This window comes from Lepisosteus platostomus, chromosome 9, assembly GCF_059453375.1.
Source record: "Lepisosteus platostomus isolate fLepPlt1 chromosome 9, fLepPlt1.hap1, whole genome shotgun sequence".
NCBI lineage: Eukaryota > Metazoa > Chordata > Actinopteri > Semionotiformes > Lepisosteidae > Lepisosteus > Lepisosteus platostomus.
In genome coordinates this window covers 46,699,955-46,719,918 of record NC_142619.1, presented here as the reverse complement: position 1 = coordinate 46,719,918, position 19,964 = coordinate 46,699,955, and the positions used below count along the sequence as shown (strand labels likewise).

The following is a 19,964-nucleotide window of genomic DNA, read 5'->3' as shown; positions in this document are numbered from 1 at the left end:
TTGGTGTCTGTAATTTCTGTTCGACGTGAAGCCATCTTCCAACTACTAATACAGGGTCACAGGGAAGCTGGAGCCTGTCCCTGCAAGCAAGGGGCACAAGGCAGTGTACACCCTGGACAGGACACCAGGGCACACACAGACACACACTCACAACGGGGCCGATATTCCCAGAAGCAAATTAGCCTACCAGTATGTCTTTAGACTGTGGGAGGAAACAGGAGCACTCAGGGGAAACCCAAGTGTACACGGAGAGAACATACACACTCCACACAGATGGCACCCCAGGTCTGGAATTGAACCCAGGGCCCCAGTGCTTTGAAGCACGAACACTAACCACTGCACCACCGTGCCACCCCTAAAACCCAGACATACGTTTAATAAAAGACTGGGGAAGGGAAACGGGATTGCAGAGACCACAGAAAATATTACTAAATCTGATCCCTTTCAACTTCTCTTTAGTTTTCAGTGACTGGCAGTGAGTATGTGCTATCTTAAAGCACTTGTCTGTTTAGAAGCTTCCAAACAAATTGAAAAGGCTTTGACATGAGTGGAGTATTTTCTTAGTAAATTTCATAATAGCTTTTCTCAAGGTAGTTATAGTTAGTCATTTGCTGTGTTTTAAAGAGTTAACAGCTTTAAAGTAACAGCAAATCCTTGGAAAATATGTACTATTCAGCATTATAAGCTATTTTGATAAAATAATCAGCTCTGTGTGGAAGAGCAATTGGAGAATGTGTAGGGAGGTCCAGGTTAATAATCGTGTATAGTTCTATAAGCACACATAAGTACAATCAACTGAAGGCCTTTAACCTCATTGTCCACGGATTTCACCTCCTTTGAGAATGTTATTTGTAGTTTCTACTGTCTGTGTTAAATGGTTTTTGTATCAAAATCCTTTATTTGTTCCAAATAACTCCATCTAATCTGTAATTTAGACGCTTTCCAATTTCACAACAACCAATGAAATGAAACAGGATTCAACTCAGGATTTTAACTGGGCTCCTCGCGGAAGTTCACTTTCTTACGCTCAAGCCTCTCCAGTGTAGCTCTGGCTTCGTGCTTCAGATCATTGTCCTGCTTAAAGGTGAATTCTGGGACAGCTCTGAGGTCTGAAGCATGTTTTCTTCTAAGAGTTGGCAGTACTTTGTGCCACCCCTGTTCCCATCAGTGTTGACAAGCTTTGCAGTCCCTGCTGGTGAGAAGCAGAACTCGAACATGATGCTGCCACATCTGTAGGGCTGGTGTTGACCGAGTGCTGCACTCTGTTAGCTTTGCATCAGATGTAACACTTTACATTTAGACTAGACAGTTCCAGTCTTATCCTGTCCGACCACAAAAACATTTGCCACGTGCTTACAGTATCACTGAGGTGTTTTGTTGTAGTCCCCCTGCTGGATTTGAGATGGTTTTTTTTTTTCAGTTTCATGCAGGCCACCTTTGTGAAGTGACTGAGATATTGTAGACTCCAGGACAGCTTCTCCCATCTCAGCCACTGCAACTGTGCAACTCTTTCAAACGTGACATGCTGGCTGTCAGGAGTTCTGAAAGGGGTGAGTTGTCGGACCTGTGCGAAGCCGTGAGGAAAAGCAAAAAGTACTACGAGCAAAAGTAAATCCAAGATTCCAAATTCAAGTTGTTAGGCAAGAGCGAAGTCAAAAGTAGGAGAACCAGGTCGAGTAATCAAGGAGTCAGGTCAAGAGTATTTTGAGTGCACAAGAGAAAGCTGTGGAAGGCTTCTCAACAGTGAACGTAGGTCAGCCGGTGAAGAGTGTTAAATTATTGAAAAGAGAGAGCCATGGTTGGATGATTAGTTCCTGGATGAGCATGTGTGGAATTTAGTACGCGTGGGAATGCAAAGGGGACTTACGGGAGAAGGGATGAGTCATGACAGAGGCAATCCTACTCAGTTTCCTCCTCGCTCGGATGCTCAGTTTGTATGAACAGTCTGATCTAGCCAGTAGCTGGTTGTCTTCCACTTCTCACCATTCTCAAAGAGATAGTAAGAGATATTGTTTCGAAAGCTCCTGATCTTCATGGTAGAATCCTTTTTTGAAATTCACTACCTGACTGAGGGACATTGCAGAGACAGGTGTATTTATTGTAAATAAATCATGTGAACCACTATTAATGCACACAGAGACCACTCAACTTATTGTGTGGCACATTGAGACACTTCTGTGCATCTGAATTAATTAACGTTTGTAACAGCAAAGGGTTTGAATGCTTTTGCAATATTTTTTCCATTTTTCTTTCATATTTATTAGTTTTGTTTTTTTGCAAAAAACAAACTCTCTTTAAAGCCGTTAAAGAGCGTGCCTGTTAATCTTGCAGAAATCAAAATATACCAGCAGGTTTAACCAGAATCAAGATCCTTTTCAGGCTTGGGTCCTCCTCCAGATGAAGGCTAGCTACAATTAATTTTAAATTCCTTCTTAACTTTTCTCTCTGCACCTCATTACAGCAGTGTAAACATCCACACCTCAGCCTTGATTTTTTTAATTGGCCTGTTTCCTGTGCTGATTATTGCTGCACAGTTGTGTCCATACAGCTGGGTTTGTCATTTCATTTATCTACTAAGGCTAGTAGTCTCCTATCCATCTCTTATCGTTTACCTCCATCCCTCATTCTATTCACAGTACGAATACAGCGAACAAGTCGCCAAATTCCATTGCTGCTTTTGGGGATACAATTGGAAACTCAGGCCCTTAACCATTCAGATAACACCGCCATTTTTTGTCAATTTAATAATACCAGTGACTTCCTTTCCCATTTACAAACCTCTTGCAAATCTGGAGCTATTTTTGGACGTTTCTTCCAACTCATACGTATTTATTTTAAAAAGCAACTCGCCTAGGTCTTCAGAAGCCGTCCTTCTTTACATACAGTGACCCTAAACAAACACTCCCTCAGCTGTTCTCCAACCTCTGCGATGACCCACAGTTCACACCACGAATTCTTCTTACCTTTTCCATGCTTCATAATCCTGCATTGGTGGTTTGGGGGTCCTGCTTGGTTTTCTAGGGGGTCCTGGTCTCCTTGTCCTCTGGCCGGGAGGCCAGCCCTCAGCCAAGCAGGTTAAGCCACAATTTCGCTACATGACGCTTTTGTCTTGAGTGTTTGTCATTCCTAGTGAAATGTGGTACACCACTAATTTCATCACCCCAATCTGAGTGTTCTCTCCTTATCTTATCCCACTGCTTTCTATTCTTTAAACTCTTCTCAATTCACATGCCTCAATACTACAGTATGGCATACAATTTGAAAATCTTTTTCAAGGAAATTTATGAAAAGATAAATGCACTGTATTGTATGCACCACGTACATATACTGTATCTGGCACTGGTGCTGAACTCTTAACACGTTAGTTCAAACCTAGATTTTCTAAATCCATATTGACTAGCTCATCAATATGGATTTAGAAAGTCCAGGATCTTATTTCTATATAGGTGACCCTTTAGTTTAGTCCTGAATATTTTTTTCATCACCTTAGGTGTAAGAGAAGTCAAACATATTGGTCTACGTTTACATTGTTAATAATTATAACTAATGGATATAATATTTGAGATTAGCATTAGTCTCCAATTGCATTTGCTCTTGCAAGGCAGTCTGTGTGAGTAGAAACACTTCATACATCAGTGCCAGGCACAAAAACAGGAATAATTAACCACTGGATTGCAAAGTTACTTAGAAACAAGCGCTATCAAGGTTTGCGGTGTTTTAGCTAAATTCGAGACAAGGTGTAAAATGTATTGCAGTGATTCTTCCGTTATATCTTCGTCAACCATTTCCTTCCAACAAATGGAACTCATTGAGGTATTAGGGGTGCAGTGTATCACAAGGAAACTATGCAGTTTCTGTGCATTTATTTTTCTTCAAGTTCTGGACGAGTCCCAGACTTCAGTGAATGTATAAATTGTTTTCTGAGTTGCCTGCAGTTAAGGAGCGAGGTGCTGCTCTGCTCTGGGTAACAGAGCCGCCTGTGTGAGAGAAAAGGGGCTGGGAATTTGAGCCCCAGTCTCTGCTGTCTCAGAGTTGCTGTGCAATGTGTCTGCTCAGGACGGTAAAGGAAACGCAGGCCCATACACACCGCTTACTTAGTCCTATTTGTGTTTCCTCTTACAGCACATGACTTCTCATGTTCATTCCCAGCCTTGAACAGAACAAGAACTTCATCATCCACGTATTCTGAATAGAAATGTGATTATTTTTTATTCAGGGCATGGAATTACCATAGGTACTGTGATAGAAGCATCTGCATTTGGTTTTACGTGTACGTTTTTGAAATGTGCAATTTATAGTTTTCCGATTTCACCTAAAAAAAATTTAATTCTTAAAAAAATTTCCAAATAAATACACTGTGCTTATAATTCAACACTATGGGCTTAGCAAAACAAAATCATGTGCAGAAGTTAAATTTCCAAATCTCCACAGATTATATGATGTGCATTATGTACCGTATATTCTTGAAACGAGGTAATTCCTCTCCACTGGAATTTATTTTAATTTTTAATGATAAACTGTTTGGTTCTATTCTTTATTCAGACAATATACTGACGCAACATTCAATCAGAAAGTTTCAGAATCCTAAATTAAGAACTGATTCACTTTAGATACAGTATGTATTTTCATCAGTACGTAATGATTAGCACATTATTTAATAAAATGAGGAGGCCATTAATGTCTGCTTTAGTAGTCTTCTTGCTGGTGTCAGTGGTATAACCCCTGCACACCTATATGCTGACATTTTGAGTTCCGTTCATCATCTGTGTTGCAGCAACACAAACATTACTGTAATTCCTTAATCCTCCAACACAATATGTCTACCCACGTACATGATTGTTTGTGTCAATTTGGGGTTGTGCATTGATCTGTGATATTAGCGCAACCAAGCACCTGTGAGAGGCTAATGTTTTTTAGTAGACCTGTCATGAACGGGTTCAATTGGATGCTGAAAAACAGAACGAAACAGAACGAAAACAAATGGTTTGGCTGCCAAGCCAGCTTATGATGTGCGAGAGAGAGAGGGAGAGAGCAGAAATGTGAGGGAAAGAGGTAGGGTGTGGACACAGTGAAAACAGAAAATGTCAAGGAGGAAGGGCAGGATGAGAAAATTAATATCTCAGAGACAGATTCCAAAGGGAGGTGTGGAAGACAGTTGTGACACACCCTGGAGCTGGGTGTCACAAACAGGAACACTGGCAGGCAGGTCAAGATACAACAGACACAAAGAACAGCCATAAACGAAAGAATTTTATTTATAGTGAGAGAAACCCAAAAAACAAAACATGCACACTTTGAGCTACTAACCTCCTTCATCAAAAGCATGTAGCTGGGCTGCTAAACTGCTTACTAGCTTCCCAGAAATCTTTCAAATGCAAGTCTTTCTCCGAGACTATCTCTGAAACTAATTCTCTCTCTGAATACTTCTCTAAAACTCACTTAATCGACTGGTCTCTTCCTTCTTGTAAATTTGCACTGCAATATTCTTGCACTAATTGGTCATGTTGACTGAGGATGGCAGGTCGTTCCCAGGGGCTTTCTTGGGAATGTACAGCATTTCTGACAAGAGTCTCCGCCTCATCTGAACCCACCACCCTCTCACAGCAGCACACAGCATCAGTCTCCAAACGAATAAGATTGTTTGCACAACATTACAGAGAATAAACTCTGTAAAGGAACAAGGTCCATTTGTGGTATAAGAAGTGCAAATAAGTCAAAACCTAGTTTAGTCACAATGCATTTTGACCTACCAAACATGATATTCTGGAGGCACCTTGAGCTGTTTTTCCTATTATTTTATCATTAGAAAAATAACTGCTGTGTTTTATGGTACTTGACAAGCACAAATAACCAAAATCCACCTTAGAAGCAAACAGTAAACTTATGAAGTCACTTATAATTTGTATTAGGATAAGCATTACTGTATTATATTCTTACCAATGTGAAATTCAAAGCCCAGAAAAGGACTACAAAGGAGTAAAGAGCATAGGAATGCTACAAATGAGAGACGCTATTTTGACCCCTCTGGTTCTTTTGGAGGATAGAAGCTAGTCAATCAAGGATCTCAATTAACTGATTCTTAAATTAAATTAATTGTATTGGTTTGGACCACATGACTGGGGACTCCTATAATCCTTAATATGGGAAGCATTCACCTAGCTTCACATAAGCAGATTTCATTGAATCTTTATGGACAACCTCAACTGGAGAACACAAAGTACTGATTTCAACAGTTCCATTGTGGAACCTATTTTTATCAAGAGCTGCATTGTTATACTGCTCAATATTACTTAAGACTAACTCTAAAAAAAACACAGATTGCTTCTAGAAATGTCTTACGCTTTGGGTGTTACTTGTTTGCTGTCAATACAGCACTACTGTACTCTCGCTCTTATCTGATCTGGTCTTTGGAGCCTCTGTCAGAAAACTACAAATCCAATGTCATGTTTCTGCATTGTTGTATATGATGCATCCTTATTATTCGGGTTTAGTCATCTGGACAGCTTTTACTTTTAAGCATTCAGAATATACATCCACAGTCTAACAGTTGCTCTATTGTTAAAATGAACAATATAATAAGGTCATTTTGTTTGACAACAAGAAAGGTACAAAAGTACTCTGAAATGGGTGATGATAGTAATCATTTTCATCATAGAAAAGCCTCACTTCTTTCTGCTAGTACTTTGGGACTTTTCTGCCTTGGCGGCTTTCTAACTGTAGAAGGATGTTTAGAAGGAAAACCGAGTCATCAAGATCTACTGTATGTGGTTATAAACACAGTTATTAACATATTCCTGAATTTTCAATCTATGAGCAGATGATAAGAAATTGCATGCTTCCATTCCAGTAAATTTCCAATTTAAGCTCCCAACTAAAGGTAACATATGAAAAACACAAATCCTTTGTATCAAAACTTGTCAGTATTACTACTCTACCCTTTCAGTAATGAGGGATGCTGTGAATTTGTGTTCTTCATTGAGGACATTTTGAATACGGCTGTAGACTCTTCTCATTGTTGTGATTATGACAGTTAATTTCACGGTACTTTCGTATTTGCATATTCATGATATCTAGCAGACAGAGTTCACTGGGGGCTAATTAATCTCAGAGAGGCAGAAAACAGACAGTTTTCTGTAAAACGACAATTGTGCCTGGAGATTGCTGGACAAAACTGCGTTGATTTCTGAACTGCTATAAAGAGCAATAAGATAAGCACAATAATTTCATGATTATTAGTCCATCACTGGGCACACAAAGACACAAACACACCATGGACAAATTTCCAGAAGTCATTCACCTTCCAGTCTGTATTTGGACTGTGGGAGGAACATGCATGGGGAGAACATACAAACTCCACACAGACAGCGCCCAGGTCTGGAAATGAACCCAGGGCCCCAACACTGCGAGGTGGCAATCCTAAGTACTACACCATGCCATTCACTAAACTAAATCAAATTCTGTTGACGTACAATTAAAAAAAAAAAGCCCAGTCACGAGAACACTCAAAAGCTCTTTGCAAAATCTGTTTATGATTTTAAAATACAAACAATACACATATTGTTTAAAGTGCATTCTTGCTATCTACAGTAATTTTAGTGCCTTCCAACAATCCTCTTTAACTTTTAGATCAGTTTATGAATTCTAGCAGAATTACGTTAAAACATTTCTTTATAACCTGCCTCTTTTGTATTTTTACCTACTTTTCCCTCTTAACATTTACCCTCTCCCAATAGTACTGTATTATTTAATTTGAAATATTAGTTTGTTTCTACAAATTATAACCCTAGAATGAAAAGAGGTAGTTGCTAAATCTTGAGGCAAGATTTTTCGCAACAATACTATTAAAAAATGGTTCACATTTCTACTATAAAGTTTCATGAATCTACTAATACATGCATACATTTTTCTGCATGTAACTGCATTCCTGGCACTTTGATATACAGTAATGCTTAGAGTTATTAAGGATATTACAAATGACTAGAATTTAAATGACAAGGCAGAGTTATAAATTATTAGAAATTTGTAAAAAGAATAATAGAGAAGATTTTTTTATAAATGCAGAACGTACAAATGATTCGTTCAATATTCAAGGCCTGGTCTGGCAAGCGTGATCACAGTGAGGTCCTCTCCCCCTTTACAAGGCGCCCTCTGAAAGCCCATGTGTCCTGAAAGACAAGAGACAGAGTCACATGCAAACTCTCCTCTATACTAACAAGCTCAAATCTATGTACAGTATCTGGCACATTGAACTGTGGTACTACACATCTGGTACATTACCTGTGGTTCTAAAAATCTGGTACTGTGATCTGTGGTACTACTGATCTGGTACAGTATCTGTGGTACTACACATCTGGTCCAGTACCTGTGATGCAAAGAATCACCACGACAGTGGTGGGCCTCATTAGTAATAATGATGAGGCACCATACAGAGAGGAGGTGGAGCAACTAGCGGACTGGTGCTTAAACAACAATCTGTCTCTGAATGTCGATAAGACAAAAGAGATGATAATGGCCTTCAGGAGGGCCTACGCTGATCACTCCCCACTGCACATCAATGGCTCCCTAGTGGAGACAGCTAGAAGTACTATGTTTCTTGGTGTGTATATCACAGGTGACCTCACGTGGACCATCAACACCACCTCCCTAGCTAAAAAAGCACAACAGCTTCTCCACTTCTCCACGCGACGACAGAGAAGGGCAAACCTCCCCCCCCATGCTATCCACATTCTATAGAGGTACCATCGAGAGCATCTTGACAAACTGTATCACTCTTTGGTTTGGGAATTGTAAGGTCTCAGACTGCAACGAATTGTCAATACAGCAGGAAACATCATTGGAGCCTCCCTTCTGTCCATTCAGGACATCTACCACAAACGCTGCACACACAAAGCCTCCGGTATTGTGGACGATTCCTCCCACCCGTCCTGCTACCTCTTTGCCCTCTTACCATCTGGTAAAAGGTATCGCAGTATACGGGCCAGCTCCACCAGACTCCGTAACAGCTTTTTTCCACAGGCTGTCAGGCTCCTCAACAAGCTCCTCCAACTTAGTCCTTTTTTGCCTAATGTCAGGCATATTATCTAAAGTATTCTTTGCACAATCTTGTAAATTGCACTATGCACATTGCACTTTATGTACCCTGTCAGAAATGTCTACGTCTACATTGTCTATAGCATTGTCTTGTCAGTGTCTTGTCTGTATTCGCACCATAGACCTGGAGAACGATGTCTCACTCCTCTGTATACTTTTATATGCCTGGATTGACGAATAAACATGAATTTGAACAAGAAGAAGACAATGGAGAGGGACTTTGAAACAATGAACTCCAGGGGGCTGTGGCAAACGATGAAAACACTCACAAACATGAATTCTTCAAAGAAGAGCTTCCATCGAATGGATGAGCTGGCTAAAGCAAACAAGCTGAATGACTTTTATCTGAGGTTTGAGCCACAGGACTTCTCTGGTGCATGTGACAGTATATTAGATACTATCACAGCTGACAGTAGTACTGGTAGGCTTGTAATAAGTCCGCAGACAACCACACAATCTTTCAAGCACATATGTGCGAAAAAGGCAACAGGTCCTGATGGCATCTCTGCCTCTCTTTTAAAAAATTGCGCTGAGGAATTAACACCAGCATGGTGCCCCATTTTTCAGAAGTCTGTTGACTCTCACCCTGTTTCAGCGCTGTGGAAAAAAGCAATAATCGTGCCAGTACTCAAAAAGCCCTGTCCCTCAGATAATAATGACTGCAGACCGCTAGCACTGGCATCTGTTATGAAATGTTTGAAGAGAATTATGGTATCCAAGCTGTGTTCAGAAGTGAACACTGTACTGGATCCATATCAGTGTGCATACAAACACCGGCAGGGCACCGATTATGCAATTAACAGCATTATGCATCTGATTCTCAAACACCTAGAGGACCCCAATGCCTTTTAACCATAACATTATAAGATGGTATCACTCATTTTAAACAAACCATATGTCAGGGTTAATAAAACTCTTTTGGAGTCACGATCCATTAGCACAGGTGCCCCTCAGGGCTGTGTGAGCTCTCCAGTTCTGTTCACACTTCATACAAATAATTGTACGAGCACTAGTCAAATCAACTTCATTTTCAAATTCTCGGATGATACAGCTGTGCTTGGCTTAATGCATAGAGGAAGCAGTTCATCTGTGTACATGTCAGAAATCCAAAGGTTTGTCAGCAAACCTTTGGACAGGTGCGACAGCAAGAGCCTAATTATGATTGTTAATAAAACAAAAGAAATAGTTTTTGATCCCAGAGCAGTTGGTGATCACTCACATGAAATAATCCACAACGAACCTATCACTCAGGTTGATTCATATAAGTACTTAGGAGTACACATAGACAACAACAGTAACCTGTGCTGGACTACTCCTGTTGAGAGTGTTCAAAGTTCAGCAGCGCTTATATTTCTTGCGAAGACTAAGAGTGTTTGGGGTTATACAGGAAATAATGTTACTCTTTTACCATACTGTAATCGAGAGCATTATCAGATATGGTATAACAGTGTGGTTTGGTAATTTATCAGTTCAATTAAGATGGCAAATTACCCGTCTCGTCCAAACAGCTTTGAAGGTCATGGGTGTGAAAAAGCACCCCTCCCTGTGGACAATCTTTGAAAAAGCCATAATGAAACAGGCAGAAAAAAATATATCAGATCCTTCCCACATCCTCAATTCTGAAAACCAACATCTTCCTTCTGGCAAACGTTTTAGGGTTCCCAAATGTAAGTCAAACAGATACAAACATTCCTTTGTTCCACTATCCATTAAAGCTGGCAATGCAAATGGCTGTGTTATAATGGAAAAGCAAATGATATCAAAAAAGTGAACCAAACATATTCCTGTAGAATCAGTTCTCTTGTGCTCAGTAAGAGTATTCTCTCAGTTTTGTGTTCAGTATAGATGTGAATGCTCTTACCTTGAGTGTTATATCATCACCTAGGCCATGCTTTCGTAAAGCAATGCCCTTTACTTCCTCTTCGATGTTTTCCTGGGTTGTTCCCTTCACATCAATATAGTAACAGTCAGCACTTGCATAATGACAGGATATGGCCTGAAAATATAGAACAAATTACAGTGCTGAGTTGATGTGTTAGAAACAAAATTCAGGTATCTGCTGAGTGTTAAGCTTTATTCGCTACTTTGAATACAGAACCTGAAATTAATTACATACATTTAAATTACAGGTCAGTCTACCTAAGACACTACATGGAAAAACACAGCCATGGGAAAAACAGCTCCTTCTCTTATGTCAAATGGCTGAAACAATAGGCAACTGATATGGATTAGGCTTATAGAGTTAGACCTTATACTGTAGACTTATTATTAGTCTTATAGGGTTGTTTGACCAATTCAAATAACAGTATTCCTAAAACTGAGCGCAATGAAGCAACATACAGATGGGACCATATGGAACACTATTGTGTCTTGTGAACATCGACAGTACACACCAGACAGTTTGTACTACATTGTACTAAATGATTTACTTGCACTTTTATGGAAATACTATATTATCTTCTTAACATCATTTTGTTTGTTCTTGTCTTGTTTTGTCTTTTTTATTTTCAATCCATACCTTGATCAAAAGTGTGATCACAATCAAAAGCCCCATACAACCAAACCCCATCAAGTACGGCTAACCTGAAGGGTGAAGTCAGTAACTGAACATTCCTAAACTACACCAAATGAAATCAAATCAACATATAGCTAGCGCCTCATCCTGTTCTCCCAATTTTGCTATTCAATCCCATTTGTAAAAGAACAATTTCTCCTTATCCATACGGATTACCACCAATATTCAGAAAGTTCAGAAATTCAGAAAAGAATTGATCTGATGGCCTTAGACAGTGAAAATTACATGGAAATACAGTTCAACCTAAGAGCAGGAGGCACTTCTTTAGACAATGGATAATGGGAATGTGGAAAAGGCTATCCTGCCATATGGTTGGCTGAAGGCGAGTCCCAGGCTTCTTTCAAGAAACAGCATGATGAGGTCCTCAGAGCAGTTATCTACTGTAAATACAGTAACAGGCAGGCTAGACAGGCCAAAGGGCCTCCTGTGGTGTTTAAGCTTTCTTCTGTTCTTGTGTCAGCATGACTTGAGATTAATCTTTACTCTCTGCCAGCCTTATTTTACTCCCACCAAAATACTTACAATAAATGAACTATTACGACTACTTTTATTGAACAGGGTCAGCGAACAGGGGTTTAAGACATGGCCTGGCCAGCATCCCCAAGGTTGCTGGACTGATTTGATCTCATTTTAAATATTAATCGGGACTCGGTTAGATTCTGGTTGCCAGGCACCCAGCTGTGAAGGCACCGACTAAACTGATTAGGTTTTAGGATCTCCTAAAATCGTTAGGATTTTTTGCCCCTAAAGGCAGGACTGTCTCTCGTTGAATGGGCCCTATTATAGCAAATACTTTAGACATATGGAAAAAGTCAACCACATTCTTGGCACTACTCCAATATTAAGAATAACTTTTCATACTGGTTTTCAGCTTTTATTTACCTTGGTCTACAAAAGGCAGTGCTATAAGGCAGTAATGTTGCTGAAATTACCGCATCGGTGGGTCTTACCTTCCTGAATCCCTGGGTGCGGTTCATCCCTGATCCATGGATTAAAAGTGGGTGGAAGAACACCGTGTCCCCTTTCTCCATTACAAGATGCATTCTAGGATGCTCGGGGCTATAATCCTGAACACCATGGTACATCTTATTCACGCCACCCTGAGTAACGAGGGAGAGACAAAAATGGACATGAAACGACAACCCATTCAAGAGGGCTAAAAGCTAAATGAAGTGAGCGGGGAAAGGACAGCTCATTTCTTAGGTTACCAGGCTTTGCTGAGGACACAAAGACACACAGAGAAGGGCACAGTAGCTCTGACGCTGGGTGCTCTTTAAGAATTTAAACACAGTGAGTATTACATATTGCATTCTTTTCCTTAACAAGCGTACAGCCTCCAGTTTAATAAGGTGCTTTGAGCAAAACACCCTTAAACTTAAAAAACACTTTATGTAGCTGGCCACTGGTATTTACACAGCTGAGAGAGAGTAAGAAGTTGACGTAGTTCAGGTGGGTACCTGCGTCAGCGAGCACAGGCTGCAAAGGAACAAGTAAAGGTTTCTCCCTGGCCTTTAGCCTTCTGGGCAGGGTGCAGTGAGGCAACTTCATCCCACAAGTAAAGGTTCACTCCATGTTGAAACGAGAAGAAAAGAAACAACGTTTCGGCTGTGGAGCCTTCTCTCCCTTTTAGGTCTCCCGAAGAAGGCTCCACAGCCAAAACATTGTTTCTTTTCTTCTTGCCCAGAAGGCTACAGGCCAGGGAGAAACCAAGTGACCGCAGCCCCTCTCGCTTGGATCCCAACAGACCCCTGAGGGCCAGCTCGAAGGGCTGGAAGGGTGAAACACATGTTGTGCGGGGGGCCAGTGCCGAGCAGCGAAGCGCACCTCCCATGCCGGGTAGTCGTGCTGTTTCAGGGTCCCCCTGTGAGTCCCTGGCAGCACCACGAGGCAGCCGTTGCTGCGGTCCACCCTCTCCATGGCCGTCCAGGCACACACGATGCGGTCAGAGGGCCGGAAGGGGAAGTAGTGCAGGTCCTGGTGCATGGGGTGTCGGGAGGTCTTCTTGCCTGAAACGAGCGGACAACCTGCCATTAAAATTGCGCCACCCAGCGTCTGCTGTGGGGTAAACCACTTTGTTTTACTGTTACTTATTTTATTTCTGGTGTGTGTTTAGGAAGGCTTGTGAATGTACTTCATATAATTAAAGACATCAAATACAAATCCAGCTGATAATAGATGCTGCTTTATGTAGTATATCTGTATTGTGTGGCTTTAATTGTATGAGTTCACTGAACCAAATTCCATGCAATTAGTTGTTATGATAATAAAGTATGAAACTTAAATATTCACAGCGACGATTGTGGCATTGGGAAATAACAGCATGTAAGCAATTGTTAGCTTTATGTCATAAATGAACAAGCGTCAGACATCACCTGTGTCAGGAGGTTTATTGATCAGCATAGTATGCATAGCCATGATGTTTGGACCTGTAAAGCACTCCACATACTTCACGATCTGCAAATGGAATTGAATATGATTAACGTGTTGCCTTGGGTCCAGAATACGACATTAGCAACAAATCCAGCAAGTCGTTTATTTGGCCTGAAACACCTCTGTGTGTCCATCACAACGGATTAGTTAAAAAGAGAAATGCAAGGGATTAGCCTAAATTGCACAAAACAGAGTCTGAAGGAAAGGAACGTTTGTCTAGATTTTTTACTAAAAATGGACTTGACGTCTTTGACTCAGTTCAGAGTGAAAACAGTATTAATATGTTCCCTGAGGGACCTTTGCTTGCGTCAAAGGCTGTACACTTAGGAGTTAATTAAATTAAATCTTAAATAAAAATACCACCATTTTTAATCTTCAACACTGCTTGTAAAATAATCTGTAAAACATCATTTATGTTCTCAGTTCTCTGGAAATTAGGCTTTGCCTTTGCAGATATACAGTAAGCCCAACAAAGCTGTTTCTTATCATATTCCCACTGTCAGACAGTGCAGGCTACAGCTCTATAAGTGAGGCTTTGTTCCTACTTTAAATTTTACAAATATTTTTACAAATCATTCTATGTTTATGTGTGTTTTTATCCATATTTGCTTTGCTAACCCAACTTTATAATAATAACAGTTGCTTGTACTTGTATAACACTTTTCCCAAAGTTTTACTTATGAATCACTGAAATGCAGCACCCACCTGACTAACATACTGCAACCTTTATTCGCCATCCACAGCACATCACGTGGAGAGGTAAGAAAGTACTTCATCACTTAATTAAGGGGGAACTGTGGAATTTATCCAGGAAACACTGTACAAGTTGTACAATCAAGATGCAGGTTACAAACAAATTCGATAAACACAGCGTTAAACTCCTGTAGTTTCAAAATTGTTCCTTGCAATCAGAAACATGATGACTGAGCTCAGATCAGTAACTAGTTTCCGTACACTTGATTGTAAAGATCACGATAATTACAACACAATGTGTGCACATCCACCTCTGATGCACATACTAACCTGGGGAAGAGTACAGAATCTGAAGAGTTCTGGATCTTCCTGGAAGTCCTGTAGTTTGGACACTGCTTTCTGGTCGGGAACAAACTCGGATTTAGCAATGGCAATGTCCCTCATCACCAACAGCCCAGGTACTTCAACCTCCCTCCTGCAGATCTTCTCAAACTCCTCTCTGGAAGACAACAGAACAAGAAGCTGTGTCGGATCTGTCCCCTTTGCAATCTAGAATTTTGTCACAGGGGAAAATACCGGAGGAGAATTACTTCATTAGCTAGACTGATTACAAAGACGTGTTCTGTATCTCATTCTGGTTTTTTTTTGTTTAAGTAATTTGGAAAAAAAAGTAATAAAATAACGTAGTAGTTGTATATTTAAGACTATAAGGGAGCTTGGAAAAATACTACAACTCCTGCACCCATTATTAAAGTCAATGACAATGACAAAAAATATTTTAAAATGTAAACGGCTAGGTTTTAAACATGTGTGATAAAAATAAAGACAAAGAGGATAAAAATACTAGAATTGCTATTAATTTTTTAAAGGATCAGTACTTTATCTGGGAGATGTCATGGCTTTGACTCTCTCTTGTTTTTGCTATCATCTTTATTGAATGTCCTTGAAATCCTTGTGTTCAGCAAGTTGTTGGTGATTACAAATTCCGGTGGTGTCCAGAGAAATAACGTATTAGCAGATGTTGGACCAGCATGATGAGCATGGCAAAGCTTACTGTGTTGAGAAGAGGCACTCCCATTGATTTTACTAGCCAAGCCGATTGAATTTGTTGTATCAATCCACAACTGCTTATCCCAATTAAGAGTCGCAAGGGAGAAGGAGCCTATCCCGGCAAGCAACAGGCACAAGGTAGGATACACCCTGCTTGGGACACCAGTCCATCACAGGGCACACACAGACAGACAGACACACACACACACATACAGGTTTCCCAGATAGCAATTTACCTACCAATATGTCTTTGGAATGTGGGAGAAAACTGGAGAAGCCCAGTGAACACGGACAGAACAAACACACTTCACACAAGTCGCACCCCAGTCCAGGAATTGAACTCATGGCCCCAGCGCTGCAAGGCAGAAATACTAACCCCGGTGCCACTTTCCTGCCCCTATTTCCTTATATTCCTCAATAATAACTGAGAAAGAGAAAGTGACAAACATATCCAATAAAAGGGCCAGGAGACTGCTACTATTGAACTTGGTACAGTATAAAGGTTAAATATAAAAAAATGGCGGCATACATTTCCAAATATTAATCGCAGCCTGTCGTTTCAACTTGCCTGAACTTGTCGATGTCCTCATCAGACACCAGATTCTTAATGAGCAGATATCCGTTTGACTCATAAAACAATCTCTGCTCAGGAGACAGAACATCCGTGTCCAGGGTATAGCTGCAACAGGGAACAGATGTCTGTTACTTCACTGGTGTTATCCTCATAGTGTACAACAACAGTCTGGTTCCTGTGCCTGTGTGTTTTTATGTTCTTAGAGAGCTAAACCAGCTGGCTACTGAGGTAAATGGGCCAACCTAGCAGTTTCACCCAGAAGCCTCAGGTGCTGCTGTTTTGAAGGGATTTGACACTTGCAGATACCCTAGACCTCCAGGAGCAGGACTGGACACCCCTGGTGTACATGATGTTTGCAATGTATTAAAAACCATACACTACTTACAGTACCTCTGGTGATTACATAACTTACCGGAACGCTGAAGGATGGTGACATGACACCGATTGTGCAGACGTGTCAAAAACTGTCTGTCTTATTGTTAAGATTAATGGAATAAACTGAATTTTTATAACTGTGCAAACACCTAGACTACATACTGTACACTTTAACTACCTGTTAATATATGTGCTTTTATGTGACTAAAAGACATACAATTCTAGTTATTACTAAATAACTACTAAATACATTAGTAATACTAAATATGTAAATAAAAGACATCTAAGTCTGGGTTATTAGTAAAAACACATTCTCCTAGGTATTTACTAGGTATACATTATTTTGGTATTCCCGTTTCCATTATTTTTTTTATTAAAGGGGTACTTACAGTCTGTTTGCGTTTCTTGTATTCAAATAATATCACTACTAGCAACAAAAAGTAAGGCTTTGCAATATAACAACTTTGGTCAGTGTTTTCAAAAACACGTTTTAACTTGTACTGTATTACAACTTATAGATCTAAAACACATAACATTTACTTTTGATACCTAACTGTATTGTACCCATCTATTTTCAGTACTCTTTTCCTAGCAAGGTACAGTGCAATTAACTTTTAAAATAATCCTCCTGTACTTCTTTGTTCTCCCTACTGTATATTAATCCCTATAAAAAACAGTGTCACAAGAGTAAATAATTATTCAAAAACTTAACAATTGACAGTAACAGGTTTCCAGTTACTACACAAATAATTGTAGATAAGGTGGTTATAAAGCACTATTTAACAATAATATTACAAATCACCTAGCTTTAAACATGTCATCTGCCAAAAAAAACTACTCGAATACAAATTACGGTTCGCTTCGCTTTGGGAAATTTGCAATAAACCAATTACGTATTTTTATGTGATTACGCTGCAGAAAATGTTAGAACAGAAATAATACCGATAATGGTTATAATATTTTAAATCGCCTTAACATATAATGCGTTTTCTGCAAACTGGAAAGACAAGGCGGCCTGTTTTGAGCACCGTGGTGCCATGCCTCGAGCTCGCTTATATCTCAGTGTCCACAATGACTCGACACATTACGGGGTGTGTGTCTCGCTCGATTATTTCTTTTTCGTATTACTCAAATGCCATAAGAAAAGGATACAAGCTGGGGCCTCGGGCGATCCAAATGATGAATAACTCTCTTGAGTCGATCGGCGGCTCGAGACATTTCTGTATAACACAACGAAATATCCGTTATTAATAAAACTAACGCCGACAGCAAAATTCCTCCCTCCGTTTCCGCCTACAGATTTCAGTTTGAAAGCATTAAGTTTGTGCTCATCTGATCAAAGTCTAAGGCAGACATTACGGATAAACAAGTTGTTGCCAAGTTGCCTGTAACACCATGTGACTAAACCAGTACAGCCGTTTTAATATACAAAATTTTAGAATGAATTAAAAAATACACAATCAAAACAACACGGGCTATTTATTTTTTAATTAAAAAATACTACTTAGTATTGACATATAATTTAGTTTACTAATGGCACTTTATTGTATTTTATACCGATCTAGAGCAGAAATTAAGTTTAAATTAGAAACATGGCTCGTCAAATATAAAATTCAATAAATGTCTTTTAATGTATGTTTATGAAATTTGTGCATTCAACCACCCCGTTCAAAGTACTAGTAAATTATACAAGTACTGTATAATATACAGTAAGTAGGTAATGTAGTTGCTAAACGAACACAATGCCATATGTGCCAGCTGTGGATGAGATCAGAAACTACACATCTTAGGTTACAAATTTATAAAATTCAAAAAGCTTTATTGAATTATGCCATGGCTGCTGTGTTACAGTATTGCCAGATCAACAGGAATCAGCAGGACATTTACAAACATGTACAACAATACAGTAACATAAATTGTACTGTTTGAACTTCTCTTTCTCTGTTCCCCAGGCTGTGCCAGGAGATCACATGCAGAGCTGTCAGTACTATGGCGTTCCCTCCCCTCTCCCCAAGTAAGATTGCTTCTTGTTGTGATTCTGGCAGGTACAGGAATTCTGGGATTTGATTCATTGTTTTAAGAATAGTTGTTTAATCCTCAACTATGATTTACAATGTAACAGAAAGTACATTCTCTGTCTCCACTTCTTCCTAACATCAGCCAAGTAGCCTAATCCTCCAGACCTGCCCGTGTTGCCCAATGTTTGTGGCCATTGAGCCTGTGCTTGGTCTGTGTCTGTTTCACCTTGTCCTTTCTCTCCCTGATGAGATATTTTCCCTTTTTAGGTCTTGGCATCCTTGCAGTCTGTGTTGTGTTTGTACAGTATGTGTGTTCCACTGGGTAAGGTGGTGTTGTTTGTTTGTGCTGTAACGTGCCTGAATTGTTTTGGCAGTTCTGTCCCGAGGCTGGCCGGTGTCGGTGTGTCTCGTGATCTTCAGGACCAGATGGCTGAGGCGGTTTTTCTCTGAGTTCAGCTCTTTACTTGGCAGGGCCCTGTGATGGCAGAACTTGTGGACACTCCCTTCTAGGTGTAGCCAATATTTTATCGCTGTGACTGTCTTCTTTACATTAATTAGCCATGAGTATCTGCCTAATTCTGGCCTATTTTTTGTGTTTTTCGTTGCACGTGAAAACTGTTCTTACATAACTCTTCTATGGGATGTTCGCCCCTTTTTGTGTAATCCTTGTTACGTCGGCCCTGCTGTGAAGTGGCGGGGTGTGCTGTAGCTGTTGTTCCAGCCCCGCCCCTTTGTCCTGCTCCCCGACATACCCGGAATCCGCCTGGGGACCCTGTCTGTCGCTGTGCCCTCCAGAGCAGGTCCAGCCTGCTGGGGGTGGCTCTGTGGCCGGGGGGGTTGCGCCGGAACCGGGCCTCAAGGGGCGCACTGCTCAGCCTGGTCCAGAGCACACCCTCTGTGACCCGCTCTGACTGCATGTGTTTGTTCTGCCCGGCCGCAAGAGAACACCTCCCTGACAGCTCACACCCTGCTCAGCCCGGTCCTGGGAGTGCCCTCTGCTACCCGTTCTGACAGTGTGCTCTTGTTCCACCCAGGCCCAGTTCAGCATCTGGTTCACCACCCATCCAGGCCGGCTCTGGGAGCTGACCCTCCAGCCCAGTCTGCACTCCTGCTCGGCATCAGGACTGTACTTCGGCCTGCCTGCCCCCTTGTCCTGGCT

General features: G+C 40.6%; 1 protein-coding gene and 1 long non-coding RNA gene across 2 annotated transcripts; one reads left to right on the top strand and one right to left on the bottom strand.

Annotated features, from left to right (window-relative positions):
* Nucleotides 1-7,509: 7,509 nt before the first annotated feature.
* phyh (phytanoyl-CoA 2-hydroxylase) lies at nucleotides 7,510-18,180 on the bottom strand. The gene is made up of 9 exons (XM_088645287.1): nucleotides 17,940-18,180; nucleotides 16,825-16,880; nucleotides 16,403-16,517; nucleotides 15,119-15,283; nucleotides 14,038-14,119; nucleotides 13,490-13,671; nucleotides 12,616-12,765; nucleotides 10,952-11,086; nucleotides 7,510-8,165 (listed from the first exon to the last, which is right to left on the bottom strand). Exons 1-9 carry the CDS (start codon nucleotides 18,003-18,005, stop codon nucleotides 8,112-8,114), a joined length of 1,005 nt encoding a protein of 334 aa, XP_088501413.1. The 5' UTR covers nucleotides 18,006-18,180; the 3' UTR covers nucleotides 7,510-8,111.
* Nucleotides 18,054-19,738, top strand: LOC148655113 (uncharacterized). The gene is made up of 3 exons (XR_015941187.1): nucleotides 18,054-18,135; nucleotides 18,740-18,801; nucleotides 19,180-19,738. It is a non-coding gene; the product is annotated as an uncharacterized LOC148655113 (long non-coding RNA).
* The last annotated feature ends 226 nt before the right edge of the window (nucleotides 19,739-19,964 follow it).